The sequence below is a fragment of the Phocoena phocoena genome, chromosome 16 (assembly GCF_963924675.1).
Source record: "Phocoena phocoena chromosome 16, mPhoPho1.1, whole genome shotgun sequence".
NCBI lineage: Eukaryota > Metazoa > Chordata > Mammalia > Artiodactyla > Phocoenidae > Phocoena > Phocoena phocoena.
The window spans coordinates 22198680-22222795 of record NC_089234.1 but is presented as its reverse complement, the minus strand read 5'-3'; the positions used below and the strand labels follow the sequence as shown (position 1 = coordinate 22222795).

Here is a 24116-nt window from a genome sequence, read left to right as displayed (position 1 = left end):
TACTAGTTCTCACACTCTCCCCTTTCTGCTGATTACTGCCTCTAGCCTGAGCTGTCCACAGGCCCTGAGGAAAGGAGGAATGGCAAGGAGAAGAACTTGTTATTGCTTTTTTCCTCCTGACTTTCAGGAAGCCAAGGAAGGACCCTAAACAATGCATCCATGTACCCAGCCTCTGAGGTTGGATATTGCTTAGCATGGCCTTTCCTGGAGTAGCTGAGGCTGTTTGGCTTTGGATCACAAGTCTTCTTGTTCTGGGACATTTTCTCATCATGGCTATACTTAGATCAGCCAGGCAGGCATTGGAATTAAGCAAGTCAAGAGAGTGAGAGCCTTTCAGATCAGAATTTGTGACTCTATCTCATAGAATTTTTTTTTAACATCTTTATTGGAGTATAATTGCTTTACAGTGTTGCGTTATTTTCTACTGTATAACAAAGTGAATCAGCTACATGCATACGTATATCCCCATATCCCTTCCCTCTTGCGGCTTCCTCCCACGCTCCTTATCCCACCCCTCTAGGTGGTCACAAAGCACCAAGCTGATCTCCCTGTGCCATGCAGCTGCTTCCCACTAGCTAGCTATTTTACATTTGCTAGTGTATATACGTCAATGCTACTCTCTCCCTTCGTTCCAGCTTACCCTTGCCCCTCCCCATGTCCTCAAGTCCATTCTCTACATCTGTGCCTTTATTCCTGTCCTGCCCCAAGGTTCATTTAGAACCAATTTTTCTTTTTAGATTCCATATATATTTGTTAGCATATGGTATTTGTTTTTCTCTTTCTGATTTACTTCACTCTGTATGACAGACTCTAGGTCCATCCAACTCACTACAAATAACTCAATTTCGCTTCTTTTTATGACTGAGTCATATTCCATTGTGTATATGTGCCACATCTTTATCCATTCATCTGTCAGTGGAGTGGACACTTAGGTTGCTTCCATGTCCTGGCTACTGTAAATAGTGCTGCAATGAACCTTGTGGTACATGATTCTTTTTGAATTACGATTTTCTCAGGGTATATGCCCAGTAGTGGGATTGCTCGGTCGTATGGTAGTTCCATTTTTAGTTTTTTAAGGAACCTCCATGCTGTTCTCTATAGTGGCTGCATCAATTTACATTCCCACCAACAGTGCAAGAGGGTTCCCTTTTCTCTACACCCTCTCCAGCATTTATTCTTTGCAGATTTTTTGATGATGGCCATTCTGACTGGTGTGAAGTGACACATCATTGTAGTTTTGATTTGCATTTCTCTAATGATTAGTGATGTTGAGCATCTTTTCATGTGTTTGTTGGCAATCTGTATATCTTCTTTGGAGAAATGACTATTTAGGTCTTCTGCCCATTTTTGGATTGGGTTGGTCTTTTTTTTTTGGTATGGTGCTGCATGACAGGCTAGTATATTTTGGAGATTAATCATTTGTCAGTTGCTTCATTTGCAAATATTTTCTCCCGTTCTGAGGGTTGTCTTTTCATCTTGTTTATGGTTTCCTTTGCTGTGCAAAAACTTTGAAGTTTCATTAGGTCCCATTTGTTTATTTTTGTTTTTATTTCCATTTCTCTAGGAGATGGGTGAAAAAGGATCTTGCTGTGATTTATGTCATAGAGTGTTCTGCCTATGTTTTCCTCTAAGAGTTTGATAGTGTCTGGCCTTACATTTAGGTCTTTAATCCATTTTGGGTTTATTTTTGTGTATGGTGTTATGGAGTGGTCTAATTTCATTCTTTTACATGTAGCTATCCAGTTTTCCCAGCACCACTTATTGAAGAGGCTGTCTTTTCTCCACTGCATATTATTATCTCCTTTATCAAAGATAAGGTGACCATATTGTGCATGGGTTTATCTCTGGTCTTTCTATCCTGTTCCAGTGATCTATATTTCTGTTCTTCTGCCAGAACCACACTGTCTTGATTACTGTAGCTTTGTAGTATAGTCTGAAGTCCAGGAGCCTGATTCCTCCAGCTCTGTTTTTCTTTCTCGAGATTGTTTTGGCTATTCAGGGTCTTTTGTGTTTCCATACAAATTGTGCAACTTTTTGTTCTAGTTCTGGGAAAAATGCCATTGGTAGTTTGATAGGGATTGCACTGAATCTGTAGATCACTCTGAGTAGTATAGTAATTTTCACAATGTTGATTCTTCCAATCCAAGAACATGGAACATCTCTCCATCTGTTTCTGTCATCTTTAATTTATTTCATCAGTGTCTTATAGTTTTATGCATACAGGTCTTTTGTCTCCTTAGGTAGCTTTATTCCTAGGTATTTTATTTGTTTTATTGCAGTGGTAAACGGGAGTGTTTCCTTAATTTCTCTTTCAGATTTTTCATCATTAGTGTATAGGAATGCAAGAGATTTCTGTGCATTAATTTTGTATCCTGCTACTTTACCAAATTCATTGATTAGCTCTAGTAGTTTTCTGGTAGCATCTTTAGGATTCTCTATGTATAGTATCATGTCATCTGCAAACAGTGACAGCTTTACTTCTTTGCTGATTTGGATTCCTTTTATTTTTTTCTTCTCTGACTGCCATGGCTAAAACTTCCAAAACTATGTTGAATAATAGTGGTGAGAGTGGGCAACCTTGTCTTGTTCCTGATCTTAGTGGAAATGGCTTCAGTTTTTCACCATTGAGAATGATGTTGGCTGTGGGTTTGTCATATATGGCCTTTATTATGTTGAGGTAATTTCCCTCTATGCCCAACTTCTGGAGAGTTTTTATCATAAATGGTGTTGAATTTTGTCAAAAGCTTTTTCTGCATCTATTGAGATTATCATATGGTTTTTATCCTTCAAATTGTTAATATGGTGTATCACATTGGTTGATTTGCATATACTGAAGAATCCTTGCAACCTGGGATAAACTCCACTTGATCATGGTGTAGGAACCTTTTAATGTGCTGTTGTATTCTGTTTGCTAGTATTTTGTTGAGAATTTTTGCATCTATGTTCATCAGTGATATTGGCCTGTAGTTTTTTTTGTGACATCTTTGTCTGGTTTTGGTATCAGGGTGATGGTGGCCTCATAGAATGAGTTTGGGAGTATTCCTTCCTCTGCTCTATTTTGGAAGAGTTTGAGAAGGATAGGTGTTAGTTCTTCTCTAAATGTTTGGTAGAATTCTCCTGTGAAGCCGCCTGGTCCTGGGCCTTTGTTTGTTGGAAGATTTTTAATCACAGTTTCAATTTCAGTACTTGTGACTCGTCTGTTTATATCTTGTATTTCTTCCTGGTTCAGTCATGGAAGGTTGTGCTTTTCTAAGAATTTGTCTATTTCTTCCAGGTTGTCCATTTTATTGGCATACAGCTGCTTGTAGTAATCACTCATGATCCTTTGTTTTTCTGCAGTGTCAGTTGTTACTTCTCCTGTTTCATTTAATTCTGTTGATTTGAGTCTTCTCCCTTTTTTTCTTGATAAGTCTGGCTAATGGTTTATCAATCTTGTTTATCTTCTCAAAGAACCAGCTTTTAGTTTTATTGATCTTTGCTATTATTTCTTTTGTTTCTTTTTCATTTATTTCTGATCTGATCTTTATGATTTCTTTCCTTCTGCTAACTTTGGGGTTTTTTTGTTCTTCTTTCTCTAATTGCTTTATGTGTAAGGTTCAGTTGTTTATTTGAGATGTTTCCTGTTTCTTGAGGTAGGATTGTATTGCTATACACTTTCCTCTTAGAACTGCTTTTGCTGCATCCCATAGGTTTGGGGTCATCGTGATTTCATTGTCATTTGTTTCTAGGCATTTTTTGATTTCCTCTTTGATTTCTTCAGTGATCTCTTGGTTATTTAGTAGCATATTGTTTAGCCTCCATGTGTTTGTATTTTTTAGTTTTTTTCCTGTAATTGATATCTATTCTCATAGCATTGTGGTCAGAAAAGATACTTGATATGATTTCAATTTCTTAAATATACCAAGGTTTGATTTGTGACCCAAGATATGATCTATCCTGGAGAATGTTCCATGAGCACTTGAGAATAAAGTGTATCCTGTTGTTTTTGGATGGAATGTCCTATAAATATCAATTATTTCCATCTTGTTTAAAGTATCATTTAAAGCTTGTATTTCCTTATTTATTTTCATTTTGGATGATCTGTCCACTGGTGAAAGTGGGGTATTAAATTCCCCTACTATTACTGTGCTACTGTTGATTTTCCCTTTTATGGCTGCTAGCATGTGCCTTATGTATTGAGGTTGCTCCTATGTTGGGGGCATAAATATTTACAATTGTTATATCTTCTTGGTTGATCCCTTGATCATTATGTAGTGTCCTTCTTTGTCTCTTGTAATAGTCTTTATTTTAAAGTCTATTTTGTCTCATATGAGGATTGCTACTCCAGCTTTCTTTTGATTTCCATTTGCATGGAAGATCTTTTTCCATCTCCTCACTTTCTGTTTGTGTCCGTAAGTCTGAAGTGGGTCTGCTGTAGACAGCATATATACGGGTCTTGTTTTTGTATCCATTCAGCCAGTCTATGTCTTTTGGTTGGAGCATTTAATCCATTTACATTTAAGGTAATTATTGATATGTATGTTCCTATTACCATTTTCTTAATTGCTTTGGATTTGTTATTGTGGGTCTTTTCCTTCTCCTGTGTTTCCTGCCTAGAGAAGTTCCTTTAGCACTTGTTGTAAAGCTGGTGTGGTGGTGCTGAATTCTCTTAACTTTTGCTTATCTGTAAAGGTTTTAATTTCTCTGTCAAATCTGAATGAGATCCTTGCTGGGTAGAGTAATCTTGGTGTAGGTTTTTCCCTTTCATCACTTTCAATACATCTTGCCACTCCATTCTGGCTTGCAGAGTGTCTGCTGAAAGATCAGCTGTTAACCTTATGGGGATTTCCTTGTATGTTGTTTGTTGCTTTTCCCTTGACGCTTTCAATATTTTTTCTTTGTATTTAATTGTTGATAGTTTGATTAATATGTGTCTTGGCGTGTTTCTCTTTGGGTTTACCCTGTTGGGACTCTCTGCGCTTCCTGGACTTGACCATTTCCTTTCCCATGTTAGTGAAGTTTTCGACTATAATCTCTTCAAATATTTTCTCAGACCCTTTCTTTTTTTCTTCTTCTTCTAGGATACCTATAATTTGAATGTTGGTGCATTTAATGTTGTCCCAGAGGTCTCTGCAACTGTCCTCATTTCCTTTGGTTCTTTTTTCTTTATTCTGCTCCCTGGCAGTTATTTCCACCATTTTATCTTCCAGCTCACTTATCCCTTCTTTTACCTCAGTTATTCTGTTATTGATTCCTTGTTGAGTATTTTTAATGTCAGTAATTGTGTTGTTCATCACTTTGTTTGCTCTTTAGCTCTTCTAGATCCTTGTTAAATGTTTCTTGTATTTTCCCCATTGTTTCCGAGAGTTTTGATCACCACTACTATCATTATTCTGAATTCTTTTTCAGGTAGGTTGCATATTTCATCTTCATTTATTTGGTCTTGCAGGTTTTTACCTTGCTCCTTCCTCTGCAACAAATTTTTTTGTCTTTTTTTTTTTTTTTTTTTTCTGATGGTTGGTGCTGCTTTCCTGTCTTACTGGTTGTTTGGCCTGAGATGTCCAGCACTGGAGTTTGTAGGCAGTTGGATAGAGCTGGGTCTTGGTGATGAGATGAAGACCTCTGGGAGGCCTCACTCCGATTGATACTCCCTGGTGTGTGAGGTTCTCTGTTAGTCCAGTGGTTTGGACTCAGAACTCCCACTGCAGTAGCTTGGGCCCAACCTCCTCCCTGGGAACTAAGATCCCACAAGCTCTCAGGCTGAAACGTTTTTCCAGGGACTAAGTTGGAAAGGAAGGACTAATTTATTTAATCAGGAGCACAGCAAGAGGGCAGGCATGCAGGCCCAGAAAACCATTCTTATCCACTCTGATTCTGATAGTATTATTCTGGTATATTAATTACCTGCTATTCATAGTCAGATTATACTTTGCAATCCAAAAATGTTAATACACTGACTGAACTCACCATTCTGGCAAGAATCCTTTATATCGATAAATACTGAATTGAGGCCTATGTTATTCTTAACTATTTACCTGGAGTAGTGGGATATTAGTACTTGAACCATTCATTATGATTAAAATGTCCTTGTTGCTCGTGAAGATTAGAGGACCCAACCCTTCACTCTGTTCAGTGGCCACCAACTGGATCCTTAGTTTCACTTAACTTCTTGGAAAATGCATGTTGTTGTTCACAAAGAGAACAGGAGGGTGGTGAGGAAATGTATCACTTCTTTGGTAATAAGTGTTGACATGCAGCAAAAATCGATTGAGTGGAACCGAGGTGGTGGCAGTAGCGATGGCTGGAGGGGGGACCCGGGTGGGAGCAGCAGGGGCGAGGGAACCCACTCCACCGGCTCGGGAACTAGGCTTTTCTCACTTGAAGGGAAAAGGAGGTGTGGAAAGGGGCCAAAGAGCAAGCGAGGATGGGTGTGGGAAAGGGAGGTGAGGAGGGTAATTCTCCCATCTGGAAGTCCTGGGAAAGCCATCTCATAGTATTTTATATTAAGGGTCTAGCTCAGTAAAGGGACCTGGTCATTTTAGAAGGGTAGCTGACTTCTGGTTTCTCTTCCTCTTGCCAGCTATGAGATCCTGGCTGGGCCTCTGGATCTCTTGGAACACCTCATGTGCCATGTGTAATCTGAACTTACAATATCCTACTGTACTGAAGGAAGGAAGTTGGAAAAGATAACATTTAAAAAAAATTTTAGTATGAAACCTACAGAGTCATAACTTCACAAAATATGTCTATTTACAAGGCCAAGACTCCCTCCTTCTCAAACCACTCCCCTCCTTGGCAACACTGCTGGCAGCAGCCATGCTTGACAAGGCAGGATACAAGAAAATGTTACCATTACTAGATTCTAAAGGGCCACACTCAGAGATAATTTTTTTCTGGATATCCCTCGAGCTCAGTTAAGAAAAAGGTCCATGCCCTCTTAGGATGTCAAGTGTCCTTCAAACTTTCCCAGACTGGTGCCTGGATTAAGCAGGCATCTTAATCCATTTAGACAAGTGTTGGTGGATCAAAATAACTGGCTAAAAAATTGCACAAGCAAAAATGTAATTTACTTCAAAGTTTAAATAGCTACCAAAAAGCATAATTCTATCTGTCCAAACCTTAACCCCAATCACTCATTCAAAAATGTCCATTTCTCCTTATTCTTGTAGCTCATTTCGTTCAAATTTGGGGACAGGTAGATCAAACTGCTTCAGGTAGCAACTGAAAAATAATGATACAACCTGGTTAAACAAGTTAGCTAAAGTGAACACAGGCCTTCCTCATTTGCATAAGATGGCATTTCAGCTGGAGAATTTGTTTTATAAACAAGCATTGGGGTTGACGTTCAGCAAGCTCCCTGGTTTCCACTCTAATTGCCAGTTTTGTACTTGAATACTTAAATTATTTACATATTCATGAGATGAGAAATCAGCTCTGACATTGGGAAATTTCAAGCACATGGAAATCTTGCCAAAGCATGGTATATAACGTTCCACATATTTCTTATGAATAACTGAGTGCCTTTTAATGTAGTGACTTGGGAAACGTGATGGCATTAGGTAGGTATCAGCTTCCTAAGTGTTTGTGCTTGTGCAGAAATCATTTGAATATCCCCAGGGGGTTGAATTTGAAGGATCCATTTATCTTTTATTTCAATCTCGCCCTTTTGACATTAAGGGGCTGCAAGGTCTACTCAAAAACAAACAGAGTTGCTGTAAAGGCAAATACTTTAATATGTAATGGCTTATTGTTATTATAATCAAGAATATTTCTGAGTACCATATATTGGTTCTCGCTTGCTCTGTTCATTCTGGTTCAGTGGTACCTTTTAGCGATTGTCTAAGAGGATATTCAACATTGACTAAATACGTATAACGTCACGTATGGGGAAGACACCGGATTACGGCTAAGGAAGCCTTGCGTTTAAACCTAGTTATGCCACACCAGGTGGCTCTCTCCTAGGTCTTTGAATAATACATTGGCTGGCATTCACGTGGTGCTAGCCATGTGCCAGGTTCTGTGTTGAGTGTTTTACATACATTATCACAGCATCCTCAAACAGTCCTGTGAGCCAGGTACTGTTATTGCTTCCACTTCACAGCTGGCGAAACTCTAAAAGTTAAATGACCTGCTGAAGGTCACATGGCCATTTGGAGGGCCTGACAGAGAGCTGATGTTCCTGCCTCACTTGCTGTGCTGTCTATCGCTGGTGAGAAACCAATATGACTGAGTTTTGGAAAATGCTGACATCTCTTCCCTTATATCAAGCAGTCATTATTTCCCAGAGAATTCCTGGCACTCAAAGCTGTCGTGACAAGCAATGGCCATCTGTTAGTGCTCCGTCAGGAAAAGTAGGAAAGATTGAAAAGAAAGTTGTGTTCTTTTTTTCTTTTTTGTTAAAGAAATGTATATTAAACTGTTTAAGTAAAATTGCAGGACTGGTAGAAAGAAAGAAGGGAGAAAGCTAAAAGCAGTTCTTCTTTTAAAAATTTACTTTTATGCAAGTTACTAAAATTCTATTGTATGCTCTCAAACACACTGGCAGTATAATTTTCCTTTTCTATCAATATATGATTTTAACTCAAACTCTGCCTTCATTTATACAGAGAATGCTGCTGTTAATATTTAGGGTTTCAATTATTTGTGAATAGGGTTTCCTTATGAAAGCGTGCTTTCCTCCTTTAAAGCCATGTTTTGGTTTTAAGTGTATCTTACACATATTTACCAAAATACTGAAGGTGAGGCCACCGTGCAAGCCTTAGGATTTCTTATTTCTTTCATAAACTTTGAAACTCTGGAATATAGAAGAGAACAGAGATCCTGCAAGCTCCCACATGGTATTACTTGGACTGCTGACTCATAGGGCTCCAGAACAAGTGAGACAACACAAACTCATGAATATTCTAGAACTGCCGCAAAATGAAGGGTGACCCACCAAACTGTCCTAAGGGTTTTGTCCTCCCTCCACAGAATTAATCACTCATTTGCATGCATTTTTTTTTTACTTCACAAAACAATGTAACTTTTCCTGAAATAAAACTGACAGGAAGATCCATGAACAGGAGAAAAACAAAGAGAATGGGAAAGACAGAGAAATCAGCAAAAAGGTGATCTGGGGACTAAGACAAGGCACCAGATGAGGTTGACTTGCCCTGCACGGCTTTCTGTTTTAAGTTTTTGAGTTAGTTGTAAACACTTAAAAATAGGAAAATGTCATATCTCAAACAAAGCAGGATTACTTCTCTCGAAAAACTCTGAGAAGTCTGGTGACATTGAATGAGCCATCCTCGGTGGCAAGAACAGCAGGCTGGAGCTCACCAAGACCCCCCACCACACCCCACCCTCCTGAATGAACACCTGCTCTCCAGTTTCCCACAACCCAGACCCAGCCGCCGTGTCCACTTAGTTGCTGGTTACCTGTGTAGGAACTGAGTCCACGGTCTAGAAGGACTTGGGCACCCAGAGTGGGGAGAAAAAGCTCACTGTAGAGGACTGGAGAAACGTGGACCCTCCTGCTTATGGTCAGGGGCAGCAGGTACATCTGTAGGAGAGGACTTGCCGCCTGGATAAGCTGAGCAAGGGGGTCTCTCCTCCCCAGCTGTGAGGCACTCTTGAGTCCCAGGAGCGTTCACGTTGGCTTCACAACATTGCAGACTTGCCCCTATACAATTCGCTCCGCAGTGTAACCCCTAACAGAGAGGCCCCGAGCCCAGCGCCCCAGGATGGTCAGCAGAGCTGAGGTAGTTGCGTATTCTTACACATTTCTCCTGTTTTTTTCTTTCAGTCACATCTGTGTTTTGTTTTCACTCATTTCCACTATCTCCCAACACATCATGTTTAGCGACGTGTTGGAGACAGACTGAGAGATGCCACTGGAGGCAATGTTTCATAGCACAGTTTGTACACTAGTTTATTGCCAAATTAAAATAAAGATGTAATCTGGCACACTTGGCCTGCTGCTAAGCCTTCCTTGGGTGGTTTCCTGTACTGAGGCAACAATGTGGGGGGAAAACAAGGAAAGAAGCGGAAGCTCTGTACCTCTGTTCTCCTGGCTGCTCGGTTTCCAAATGCCAAGAAACAAAAGGAAGGAGCAGAATGTTTGGTTTGCCAACTGCTTAATTACAGAAATGACAAAACTAAATAATGGAGAGTGAGATGTTGGGGGTCCTGGTATAAATGCTGTGGAATTCTTCACGGCATCCACAGTGATTCACTGCTGTTTTGTAAGAAGCTTAAAAGGTGTGGCTGTACATAACAGGTATCCCTCTGCCCATTTGGCATGAAGTTTCCCATAATGTCTATAATGCTTATTTTTCTGAAAATTCCAGGGCTTTCCAAAGGCACATCCTCACATAGACCCTTCAGAGGCCAAGGAGTCTATCGCCTGTGTCTATACCATGGAAGTCCCCCAACAGGGCTTTTTTTTTTTTTTTTTGGTTCAACAGGGCTTTTTAAGAAGTCAAGCTACTTCTTTTAGAGCTTCAAAGGGAAAAAGGTCCCAAATCTCTTCAGTCATTCTAGTGGTGGCTGGAGAGTCACACACTCATTCAAAAACATTTACCTCTTGGCAATCACCTACATCTTTAATATCACAGGCAGATCTCTCTAAGAAAAAATAAGAAAAAAGGCTAAAATATCAAAGTAACCTGATCTTATGAATTTTGAGAGCATTTGGTCATACACATTTCTCCCTGATTAAAAGCATTTTTTTTTTTTTTTAATCTGGCTTCCTATGGAACGATGGCCAGTAAAACTCTGTCTTGGGCCAGAAAGCACAATCTGTTCAACGAAACTCTTTCGAGTCCCTTAAAATGCTCACATCAAAAAGCCTCTACTGAGAGTCCAGACACTCAAGATGAAACGCAGCTGGAGCAGAACGCCATGGACCACATGGGCTCTTTCCTGCAAGCCAGGGATCCAGCCTTTGTCTTCAGGGCCCTCAGAGTCTCATTCAGTAAAGGTGAGAGAAAGCAGTGGCAGGGAAATAAGGGAAAAGTAAAGGTGTTCAAAAGGGGAGTGTATGCCTCAAAGGACTGACAGCAAACAAGGGAAGAGAGGAGAGGAGGACAGTGCACAGGTGAGTGCTGACGGAGCTGCCACCTCAACGCAATAACTTCTAACGGACGGTGCTCTCTACCTGAGGATTCTGTTCACCACAGGCTGCTTGAAAACAGCATCCGGCAAAGGGGATCCTAGCACCAAAGCTACCTACCATCTTTGCTGAGAGTTCTGCAACAGGAGCAACTGTCACAGACATATTGATGAACAACACTTACATGAAAAAATAAGTGTTCCCACTTCCAAAAGTCACTGGCCTGCCAACACTAGCACGGGGCCCTCCTTGGGGCCCACTGCTGCATCTCACCAGGGTTCAAAGCTCCGTGATTCGTGGCTGATTGCCAGCTATTATTTCTGTATCACTGACCTGCTTGAGTGGCCACAGACCTTCTCCACTTGACTTCGGGCCAACACCACCAGCTAATGGCTCATTGGATGGCTGCAGCCCACTCCACTCCCCGCTAATGCCCCACTCCTCATGCTGTGATTCAAGCCCTGATACATGGAGCCCTTCCCCAACCCCTACTCATATTAGCAGGTGATCTATAATTCTTTTTTCCCAGGATGATTTCTCCTTCATTCTCTTCTGGAGAAACAGAGAGCTTAGCAGAAAGGCTGGCTTCTGCCCCTTTGCTCATCTCCCGATATCACCATCCATTTAGCAGTGAACCCTACAGAATATCATATTCAAATTCCAATTGCTGAACTTAGACATGTGACACAAGGGAAAATTCATTAACGTCTAAGATTTTTGGTTTGTTAGCTACATACAGAGCAAAGACTGTTAAGGCTTCTTCTACCTCTAAAATGATAGAATTCATTTGGTCTATGGTCACAAAAGATACTTTGTGGTCCTGACCGAGCCTACTGTGATACCATCCTAACTGGTCTTCTTGGTTTTGACCTCACAGCACCATAGTTCATTCTAATATTACTACCAGATTAATCTTTATAATCTATAGCTCTGAACACATAATTCCACTGACCAAAATGTTCAAAAGGCTCCTAATTGGGAAAACAAAAATTATTTTGCCCAACAGTCAAAGTGGTCCAAAAAAAATTAAGATTAGGTTCCAGGAGTACATGTATAATTAACTTTCCCAAATTTCAGTTTCAGCCAAATAGACACATTCACAATCCTGTTTACATGAGTTTTCTAACTTTACAAATTTATATTATTGTTTATGACATCCCTCTTGTGCAAAACGCGCCCCCTCCACCCCCCACAGACATACGACAGTCATTAAAGTCCAGGTGAAGTCATTTTATAAGATCTCCACCTCCTAAACTTGGGCTGCCAATTTCATATAGTCCTTCCAGCTACTCTGACCGGGTATCTACCATGTGTGAATGAAGAATCTATCTGCCTTTTTAGTCCCTCTTAGGCTACTGAACTCACGTACATTTATATTCTTTCCCTAGATGGAATGAATACCCCTTGATATAGTCATTTTACACCAAGCACATAAACAGACGTGGAGTCTAATATTTGTGGGGTTTTTTCGTTCTTTTCAATCTCATTGGAAGTGCACCTGCAATTATAACTATCCACACAAACACATTTTAAGGCAAAGAAAGCCAACCCCAAGTACCAATTCCCATACGTGGCTGAGTCGGAGCCACATGTCCCAACTCCTCCAGAGTTATCCACTCTGCCACAGTGCTCATGGCATCACTGTCTGAAGTACTGGCACATGAAGGGTTAAGTTTTGGGGCATCTCCTCTGACACAACTGCAAAGGTGCATAGTTTTCATTTAACCAGGTAAATCTGGCCCTCAGTGTGCCTCTGGCATCAGGGGGGGAAATTAACCAACTGTCAAATAAAATACAAAAACCCAGTGGATTAAATGACTAATACTCTTGCGTCCTGAGCTGCTCAGCTTTGCCTCTGGTAACTGCACCATCCTGGACTAGATGCACTGTGGCTTGACTCCAGGAATGAAATTGTACATTCTGCTGAAAGGGGAGCCAGGCTGCTCGAGAGGAAAAAAATACTAATTGTAAGTCTTTCCTATTTTTAGGCTAATGTGTATTTTATTTGGCAGTGAGGGCAGGTGCGAATAAAACTCCAATCCTGAGAATTGTAATTTGCTTCCTCAAAAATGCTCATGTCAGTAGAGACCCTGAAAAGTTGTTTATACTATTCCCCTCCCTTCAGGAAGAACCCCATACGTCTACACCAGCCCAGACGGTTTTAACCACCTGGTTAAGTACACTAGGGTTTTAACCCTAGAATATTCTCCTCACTCAGGGAAGTCCAGTAGTTCTTTAAATGTATGTAATTTGTAACATATAATTCCTCTGAGGGTTATTCTCAGGATGACCTCACTGAACCGTGCATTTCACAAAGAGCATTCGAACGTTTTACCTATTTCCCTTTTGCCTTTTATGGCTACAGCCTCTCTCACATTTGCCTTTGTATACTTTTTGCCTCTAATTCTAATCTGATGGTATTTGCTGTTGCTAGCCTTATGCTCTAGCTGAAAATGTAAGTTCCTTAAAAGCTGGAGCTACATGTATGCTATAATGTATCTGCAGTACAGAGTACATGATATATTTTACAGCATTTATCCCATAAAATACATATACATATTGCGTGTGCATGCACACACATATATACACACAGATAAACATACGATAGCATAACTTCATTCAATGCCTTCCTGAAACGTAGACCTATCCTTCAGCCCAACCACCAAGAGAAGAAAAGTCCTGAGATTGCCTGATTCTGAATGTTATCTAGGTACATTTCTCTCACTATTTTAGCATATCACTAGCTAATGTTCTTCACTCTTTCAGGGTCCATCCTTCCCTTTAAGGCTCTGAGAAAAGCTATGGGTTCTTAATTCCAAAAAAAAAAATGATCACATCTCACATACACAAAGCACTGTCTCAAATTCCATGGGGGTTTCCTGATGGCCTGAAGCTTCCAGGTAAGAACTGCTCCTCCACAATGTCTTCCTTAGGGTCTAGCTTTGCCTTTGTGTGCTGTTTCAGATGCTTACACGGCTCAGACAAGCAACCTGAGATCCACATTGCTGCCCCTCGCCCCACCGGCACAGGGTTCAAGCTGCTGCACAGAACAAACCCGACAGCTGAGAAGAAACGCAGCGATGACTAAGTAGTTGTCTTTCCCTAGGACAACCGTGCACCACAGTCTCGAACAAGGGGATCACGCTCACCTTTTGGTCTTGGCTGTAAGCCAGAATCCAGTCCTCTTGCTTGGGGTGGAAAAGTAAGCTCTGGATGTAAAAGTTCAGCCGGTACTTTTGATAAGTTGCCCCTTCGTCCGAGCTGATCAGTAAGCTGCTCTCAATCTCCGGGTCTGTGAGCAACATAATCTGTGGCAGAGAATTGTTCAGGGAAGAAAACAACAGAAAGGTAAGTGTGCAAATTTACAAGGCTTAAAAAGGAGCTAAAGTTTTGACAAGGGAGGGAAAAGGAACAGGCAAAGAACGCTTGGCCAAACAAGGACCTTGACTCTGTCAGGTTTGCTCTCCTACCTTGGACCAAGGCCATGAAACTCTTTTCACCAAGAAGTGAAAGAGGCGGGACAGACTGAAAGGAAGGAGGAGGAAATGTAGGAGTGCATTTTCTTCCCTCCTATAGGGCTCCTTGGTTTTTTTTTTCCCAAGGTTATTTCCTTGATCTGAAATATTTCCCATTGTTCCCCTAACCCCAGCCCTCCTTCCTGCTGAGCCTTGTCTAGTCTCCATTTTGGGGGGATGAAACTTGTCACAGTCTTTTGTGAGAAGGGTGGAATGAAGTAGAAAGAGGATGGAGTCCGCTGGTTTTTCTCTCCATGGCAAACCCTCCTGTTCACATCAACGATATCCCATGTCATCCTGCCTTTAGTCTGATTTTCTGAGTCTTGAGTCAAAGACTGTGCATTCAAAAGCCTGCTCTGGGTATTGTCCAAAGGCTCCTTTACCACCTGCTAACATATTAATAGTTTACTTATTGTCTTTATTGTCTATATATTCTTTCTAGAACACAAACCCATGAGAATAGTGATATTTCTCTATTTTTATCCCAAGTGCCTTCCCAGCAGCTAGAATGAGGTCCAGCATATATTATATATTCAATAAATATTTGACATGAATGAACGAAAGTTAAAGGAATGAATGGAAAGTTTTCAGAGTAGTCACATAGATCTAGAAAGATGCCCAGGGTAATTTGAGCAGATATGAATGTAAGTTCCATGGAAAAAGTCATTGGATGCCCTTCTCCATCTTTGGCCTATTGACAAGAGAATACACTATACTCATGTAAAAATTCACAGCTCCAGAGGCTTGGGACTTTCTCCTTTTGAGGGTTAACCTTGGCCATAGCAGTGTGAACAATCCACAATAGGAGCAAGACGGAGGAGCTGCTCTGAAAACGGCTTTTTACTCTCTTGTTTTACGCCTCTAGGAATATGTGATAAAGTACCTCATTCCCGACTCTGCAGGTTGCCTTTCACTCAGTCAAAGTGCACACCTAACGCCTCCAGTCAGGTGGCCTTAATGCTACCCACTGACTTCTTCCCCAACAGCTTATTCATTGGCACTTTCTGAGTTTGGTTTGGAGAAGCATGAAAGATGTGCTTAATGTGTGGCCGTATGAAGAGAGATCACTGCAGCCCAGGGTTTAAAGATTACCAGCTAAGGATGTGGCAGTTCCAGGAAAAGGAGAGAGAGAGAGAAAGGAAGAAGAAAAAAAAAAAAAACTAGAGCCCTGTCATAAGAGAACAGAGTGCCAGGCAAACACACAGGGCTTTCTCAGGCATTTGGAGGCAATCGTATTAAAACCTCAGAATAGTTAGTGTCATATTCCAAAGTGGTGTCCGATCACAGCAAATGGCACACAACGATCTCACACCAGACACGCTCAGCCTGAACTGTGTGTATGTTACCCAGGATGAATTTCAGGTTCCTCGCTGTTCTTTCACCCTGCCCTTCTCGAAGAGGAGAAAGGGACGGATGAAGTGGAGTGAGCGGAACGCTGTGGCTGTCAGCTCTGTTCCGGACAAGATGTAGAGCACACACAAAACTGGAGACTAATTGCCTCCCCTCCCATGTTCTGGTGAAGCCACTGTCCATCGACCATAAATTCCGACAAAGTAATAGGTCTCTCTGTCTTGTAGTCACCGAGCAGACAGTGTTCCCTTTCTGGATAACCGATGCAGAACCATCAGGTAATCTGCTAAGTACAAACTTCCGTGTCATCATTAAAGTCTATTGTACGTACTAAGCAAGGACGATCAGATGCCTCCTAAGTTTACAAGAATATTTCCAGGGGATTTCATATTTACTGGCACACAAAAGCTGTCATTTTCCAGAAACAAATAAGTCATCAAATGATCATATTGCTTTGTGTCTCCAACCACAATTAACAATCATATATAACAGCCTTTTGCACTACTGCCAGCAAGTAATTTCTATGATAATATGAAGAGGCTCAATTTTAGAGCGTCTATTGTCTCGGGCAAGGTGATCTTCCCCACCCCCCTGCTTTTCTATTTCCCTGTAAACCAGAATATGTTTACTCTCTACCCACAAGTGCGGATCTCACCACCTGCTTCTCCTGGCAGACCACTTCATCAAAATTAAAACCCTGGGCCTACAGAATATCATCAAATCAAGTTGATTATTTATCATTTATTTAAAATACTTCTGATACTCATTTATACTCTGAGTCAACAAACTGTATGAGATATTCTGCATCTAAGTACTACTGGATGGGGGAGGTAGAATAATACAAATATTTTCAAACATATGGTTATTTAACATTAAGCAAATAAAACTCCTGGCTTCCTCAATCTTTTCTTTTGGGTACTAAAAATATGTAGACCCAAATCTCACCATTTCTTTACAGTCTTCACTTAAAACCTTTTATTTGGGAATCTGACATTTTGGAAATTATAGAAGATGTCAGGATATTCCCCCCTGTAAGATTTACAGATGTATCTGTATTACACAAACCTTCCAGTGGTTCCTCTTTCAAATCTCTGCTCCAATCCACTCAAAACAAACAGGTCAGTCTGGATCCATTTTTGTTTAGCCATTTTTTATTGCAAAAACAACTTTGTAAGACTGCCAGTAGAATTCAAAATAAAAGAAAAATAGGGACTTCCCTGGTGGCACAGTGGTTAAGAATCCGCCTGCCAATGCAGGGGACATGCCATGACCCCTGGTCCGGGAAGATCCCACATGCTGCGGAACAACTAAGCCCGTGCGCCACAACTTCTGAGCCTGCGCTCTAGAACCTGTGAGCCACAACTACTGAGCCCACGAGCCACAACTACTGAAGTCCACGCACCTAGAGTTTGTGCTCCACAACAAGAGAAGCCACCACAATGAGAAGTCCGCGCACCACAATGAAGAGTAGCCCTGCTCACTGCAACTAGAGAAAGCCCGTGCGCAGCAACGAAGACCCAACGCAGCCACAAATAAACAAACAAACAAACAAACTTACAAAGAAAAATAAATTGACCCTATCCCATCAACAAGTGAAACCATGTTTGTGCCCCCTTTTACTCCTTTATCCGCAGCTACATATCATATCACAGATTGAGTTTTTGCTTGTTTTTTTTTTTTCATTTAATATTATGGCCTATATTCATTTCCACCTGAACTGTAAACACACAAATGCATACACACACATTAATACACACCACTGTATGCAATGTATTTCAAGTGCTTAATCACAAGCTTCAACACAGTTAGGTTACAACTGGTTCAGTGGTTGAACCATAGTAAGTGTTTAATGAACTATTAACTGGATTAGTGGAATCTTATTATTTCAGTCTTCAAATTAGAATCTTCTAGTAATTATATTTCAAATGAGTCAAAGTTTGTTCTGTCATGTTGTAGGTTATGAAAAGTAAATATGTTAGTAAGCAAATAAAGAATTTAAGACCTAAATAGAAAATGTTTAACCCATTTGAGAAAAAAGATACAGTGTAAATAATAAGTGTGATCCAATCTTTAGACGAAAATGATGCCCTTTATAAATAAAGTTTTAAGCCATCAATATGTGTTTCCTTGGTGACGCAGTGGTTGAGAATCTGCCTGCCAATGCAGGGGACATGGGTTTGAGCCCTGGTCTGGGAGGATCCCACACAGGCCGTGGAGAAACTGGGCCCGTGAGCCACAACTACTGAGCCTGCGTGTCTGGAGCCTGTGCTCTGCAACAAGAGAGGCCGCGACAGTGAGAGGCCCACGCACCGCGATGAAGAGTGGCCCCCGCTTGCCACAACTAGAGAAAGCCTTCGTGCAGAAACGAAGACCCAACACAGCCAAAAATAAATAAATAAATTTATTAAAAAAAAATAATAATAAAGTTCTATCTTCTCAAGAAGGTATTCTACTAGGAAATATTATCAAAATAGAAACTTCAAATTAGTGAATATTCCTCAAAAAGTAATAGATTACATTCCTTAAATATATTCAGTGATCCCTGTTTTTTCTGATTTACATTGGCTATCTTCTTTTGGCTTTTTTTTTTCTCCTTTTTTAATTAATTAATTTATTTTTGGCTGTATTGGGTCTTCATTGCTGCACGTGGGCTTCCTTTAGCTGTGGCGAGCAGGGGTTACTCTTCGTTGTGGTGCACAGGCTTTCTCATTGTGGTGGCTTCTCTTGTTGTGGAGCATGGGCTATAGGCGTGTGGGCTTCAGTAGCTGTGGCATGTGGACTCAGTAGTTGTGGCCCACAGGCTCTAGAGCACAGGCTCAGTAGTTGTGGCACATGGGCCTAGCTGCTAAATGGCGTGTGGGATCTTCCCAGACCAGGGCTCGAACCCATGTCCCCTACATAGGCAGATTCTTAACCACTGCTCCACCAGGGAAGCTCCCTTCTTTTGGCTTTTCATGTGACTCTGAATAAATGGGTGTTTTTCTGTGTTTAATCCTCTGCATTCTGGAATACGATCTGAATGACAGAACTTTAAAAGACCTTTATAAAAGGCATGACTCCAAACTCTGCAGGATTCCCGAAGTGAGCTCTCTAAAAAGAGGGCTTGTTTGCCTAGCATAAAGCTTGTTCCACAGTAGGTCCATACATCTTTGTAAATGAACAAATGAATGAATAAAGCAATGAGTCCTCTTCGTCCCTGCTTCTGCTAAATGCAGTTCATGGATCCCTGTGACACTGAGAGTTCTGAGTCCTCTGAAACAAATCTCTGCTGTTCTACTTGGAAGTAAGTGGGGTGGGTAGAGACAATGGGAAGAGTCTGCCCTTAACAGGAAAGTAATTATTCTCTGTTCAGATCAGCCCATGAGTGATTAGAACCAGTTTACTCCTGTCCTGCAGGGTGTGCTACACTCACTGCATCTACAGGTGAACTGTTTTCCATAGAAAGTCAATAATGGTGACACCGGCTCCCACCACCCAATTCTAAGCAATCGTTTATCATCCACTTCAGGGGAAGGAAGAAACTCTATTTGCTCTTCCTAGAGGTGATAAATGAACGTGAAATGCAATTTATAGATTTCAAATATGTCACTTCTACCTTTTTTTGGGTATTAGTCCTTCTGAAAGCTCAGTGTCATCAAACATCAAATGCATCTCCACTTTCTTTGACTTGCTCCAGATTCAAAATAGGATTAAATGATGTAATTCTACAAAACGCTGCTTGACAGCTTCCTGATCCTTCCAGGTGTCTACTCAGAACATTCCTCCCAGAAGAGCGCTCCTACCATTTAGTCTTCCAGATTCTTTTCCTAGGTGTGTTGTTCTTGGAATTCCATTATCTACCTATTTAGGCAGGTTGGAGTTATTAATAAGAGGCAGCTTCACCACCCCAAGGCATACATTTTTTCCCACCATTTCTTTGGTCCTAAAGCAAAGAGTATTTACTTTATGTGTTGTTCATTATTTGTCTGCTCATTTGTCTACTCCTTGTCATTCACGGACTGGAATCAAGAAGAGGTAATATACTAGGGATAGCTCTCTTGCCTTGCTCAAGGCTTAACTCAGACCCAGATGCCCATATCACAGGTGCATAATAAATAATTTCCATAGTGATAATGACAATGACAAAGAAAATAACAATAGCAGCAATTGGGCACTCTAGTTATCTAGCCACTCCATTCAAACAAAAATCTATCTATAAATAGTATAAGAGGCTATCTGCAAACTCTGGCTCCAATATAACAAACAAATTAAGCAAAATATAATCAGAGCAAGTAATAATTGGCTGACCCATGTGGATGGAAGAGCTGCCTATTCCCAATGCGAGGTGGGCATTTACCCTTCCCAGATGAGCCGAGGGTGAAAGCAACAAGTGCTTAGCAATGGGCAACTGTTTGGAGGATAGTATTAGGGAAAGTTACACAGGATCCCAGAATGACCCATGAAAAGGAAGTCACTGAAGTACGAACAACAGTGAGAAAAGGAGAGGAAAGTTATTAAAAAGAAAAAGGTTCAATCAAGTAAACACGGATAGAAAAGAGTCTGTAGAAAGACGTACCCAGTGAGCAATCACTTGTCCTAAGTCCCACTCTCACCCTCTCCCCCAAACTCAGTGAAGCTCACCTAATGTTAAGTAACCCACCCATGCTCATTAACACAAAGGAGGGTCATTCAATACTAAGAGATCAGGAGACCATCTGGACAATAGACCATCTTCTTGTGACCTGAATATTGATTCAATGAAATTGGAGAGAAACTTTTGCACTGTATTCTGTAAGTTTACTTTTGAACTTTTTTTTTTTAATGAGGACTCAAAGATTTTGAAATTTCAGGGGGAAAAAAAGAGTTTTCAAGAAGTGTATCAAACAATTTCAGTCCTTCATACTTCTCTTAATAGCCTTAGAAGACCCAACCTATTACCTATTATGTAATAATAATAATTCAGTCAATACTCTTTTTGCCAAACTCTGTAAGGCACAGAATAATAACACTCACCAGGAATGATAACATATGGGTTACATATCGGTTACACTCCTTGTAAGACAGTTCAAGAAAGAAAGTTTATGGAAGATTACTTCCGATTTCTCTTGGGACTATGGAACACAAACCCTCTCTTTCGAGTTAACTTCGAGAATCTCAAACTAAAAAACACCATTTCGCTGTGAGACTCTGTTCCCATTCCTGTGACCCTCTGCATGCATATGGACAGGTTGATATGCTGGGCTGAGTGTGGGGATACTGAACCACACCACATGCTTGTTTTCCACAAAAAGAGCCATGACCAAATCCTAAACCTGACCTTTGTCAATGTTGTGGATGTGTGTACTTCCTCAGGAAAGAGGAAGAAAGTGAGTTTAGTGAATCCCACTCATGCCATGAGAAGAAGGAAAAACAAACCATAAATATATACTATAATCACAGTATCCCATGGGGCCTAACTCCAAAGACGGATTTGGGTTTCATTTCTGCCATGTCTCTGATGCCAATTTGAAGATCTCACAGCTCACTTAATCTTTTTTTGAGCCTCCGTTTCATCACTGAGGGTAGTGATACTATAAAAAAGCTTATATGTATTGAGCATCTGCTATGTACCAGGCACACCACTAAACCTTTAAAATATATTACCTCATTAAACTGTTAAAATACTTCAGATAGATATTACGTCCATTTGACAGAAGAGGAAATGAGGCTTGGAGGAATGAGGTGATTTGTTCAAGGTCACACTGCTGATCAGTGGTAAAGATATCTATGGGATCAAATAAGATCATCTGTGTGAAAGCAATGTTAAGCTTTGTGCCAATGATACCATTATTACTTCATAAAGAATGTCACTTTAATACTGTACGTTCTGATAAAATGTGATAGTTGAGTGCTAAAAAAGAAAGAGATAAACCTTGTTTTACAAATATCTCATAAAAATATTGCCTAGATGGGAAGAAGTGGGGGGGCAATCAGGGACTAGGAGTTAAATAATGGAGATTCAATAACAAGATGATTGGTAAGATATTCTTGAAGAAATATAGATAATTTGGGGAGGGGGCTTTAAATATAAATCTATGGAAGCAAAATACCCAGTCCTGGTTCACACTCAGATTTTTCACAATGGTGCTGGCCTCCTCTTCCTTATTCTTCTACCTTCGCTCCTCCATAAAACTGGTTTTATTCTTTATCATAAGTATGGGTGAGAAAAAAATGATAGAAATGGTCAAAAAAGCTCTGACCTAATGACAGTACAGGTAAGGAAACAAACATTTCCATACAAGCTTGTTCTCAAAAAAGTTTATGCTATGGAGCTTCCCTGGTGGCGCAGTGGTTGAGAGTCTGCCTGCCAATGCAGTGGACACGGGTTTGTGCCCCAGTCCAGGAAGATCCCACATGCCGCGGAGTGGCTGGGCCCGTGAGCCGTGGCCGCTGAGCCTGCGCGTCCGGAGCCTGTGCTCCGCAACGGGAGAGGCCGCAACACTGAGAGGCCCGCGTACCGCAAAAAAGAAAAAAAAAAAAAAAAGTTTATGCTAAAGCCAATAAGAATCATTACAATGTAATTATTTTCCTCATAAACAGATCCTATGTCTAATTGGCATTTAAAAAATAAACTCATTTTGCTGGAGAAATTGCTATTATTACACTAAGGGGATAGTAGAGTATATGGACTACTCATTAATGCTTAGCATTGTGCCATCTGGTTTTAAAATATGGCATTTTTAAAGGAAAAGAATGATGTACAAACTTGAGATTTTTATTTTTGCAGTCACTGTGGAGACTGATTAAATACCTTGAGAATATTTGAGCTGCCTTAAAAATCCCAGCATTATCCATAGCCTCTGCTCAAACTCAATCAGAACACACTTCCATGGTCATTACAAGTCCCAGAGTAACTTCTCTCTTAAATCCCCAAAGAGCTATAAATGCCAAAAGGTTACATCATTTTAAAATGTTAGCTGGTATCAGAGGGAGCCTTGATTCTGGGAGAAATGGACATTCATCTTCTTCGCTCATGGGAAACTTTATAAGAAATGATGTTCATTTAATGGTAAGAAATCTCTTTATTCCACTAGAAATGATAAAGGAGAGGAGGTGGGGGAGAAAGAGCAAGAAAGAGAAGCTATCAGTACATGTTAACATTGATTTAGGTGAGAGACATACCATTTGGGGTAAAATCGCTAAGTTGTGCGTTTGATTTTAGAGTTTGAATAAATATCAAGTTGAAAGTCAGAATGGGAGGAAGAGCCCGTAGGAATGAATCCATTCTGAAAATCGGTGAAAAGAACATACCCACGTGCTTCATTCTTTGCTCTCCTAGTATCACCATTCTGAGGAGTATGGTTTAATTTTACTTATATTAATGCTTCATGGTAAACGGACAAATACACCAGGGCATATTGGGGAATATTAATAAAGTCTCAGCCACATGACACCTTACTAATGTATTTGGCTATTAAAGCTTTCCGGGGAAGACAGTGGAGACCAGCAGGGGTTTCTCCCCAACAGGATTTGCAGCTTAGTGAAGTGACAGTTGCCTCCCAGCCCCTCTGCAGAGCTCTCTGGAAGATGAGGCGGGAGGGGAACATCCAGAAAAAGTGCCTCCAGTTACCAACGAGGTCTATTTTCACGTAACATTTTTTCTTAGTTCCTTAATTATTTAATGACAGACACTGATCATCTCAAGTTGTTTTTGAGAGGCAGACAGGGTGGATATGCTTAATCAAGCTGCCCCGGGGCATAATTACATTCTGCTGCTGCTTCTCCTCTCTTCTTTCCCTTCCGTCAGAGCAGGCAATATAGTAATGCAATGTTTTAAGAAGATTTTCTTCCCATGATTGCATGGCAGTTCTAGATCTTGGGCTGATTCCATTTCAAAACAAGTATCTCAGAAGCAGCAGAACTCATCCCATATGTTAAGAGAAAAGGACCTCTGTTCCACTTACTTATTGCCATGCAATAAACTACATCAGAATGGTGGCTACAGACAACCATTTATTTTGTTCTTGGTTTTGTGGGTCAGGGATTCCGAAAGCGCTCAGCTAGGCAGTGAGTCTTAAATCCACTTGATGTCAACTGTGGTGGCTGGAACTGGAGGTTCCACTTCCAAGATGGCTTCTTTACTCATGTGTTGGTCTTAGCCTCTCTCTTTCTCTCCATGTTGAATCCCATCCTCAAGGCCCTTCCCATGTGGCTTGAACTTC

At 40.7% G+C, this 24116-nt stretch overlaps 1 protein-coding gene across 4 annotated transcripts in view; it reads right to left on the bottom strand.

The window, feature by feature from the left end:
- SORCS1 (sortilin related VPS10 domain containing receptor 1) overlaps window positions 1-24116 on the bottom strand; it is a 573760-nt gene that overhangs the window by 202900 nt on the left and 346744 nt on the right. For all 4 annotated transcript variants that reach the window (XM_065894238.1, XM_065894235.1, XM_065894236.1 and 1 more), the window contains exon 4: window positions 14221-14379. In XM_065894238.1, coding sequence (XP_065750310.1) covers window positions 14221-14379 — 159 coding nt within the window. The remainder of the gene's footprint in view (window positions 1-14220; window positions 14380-24116) is intronic.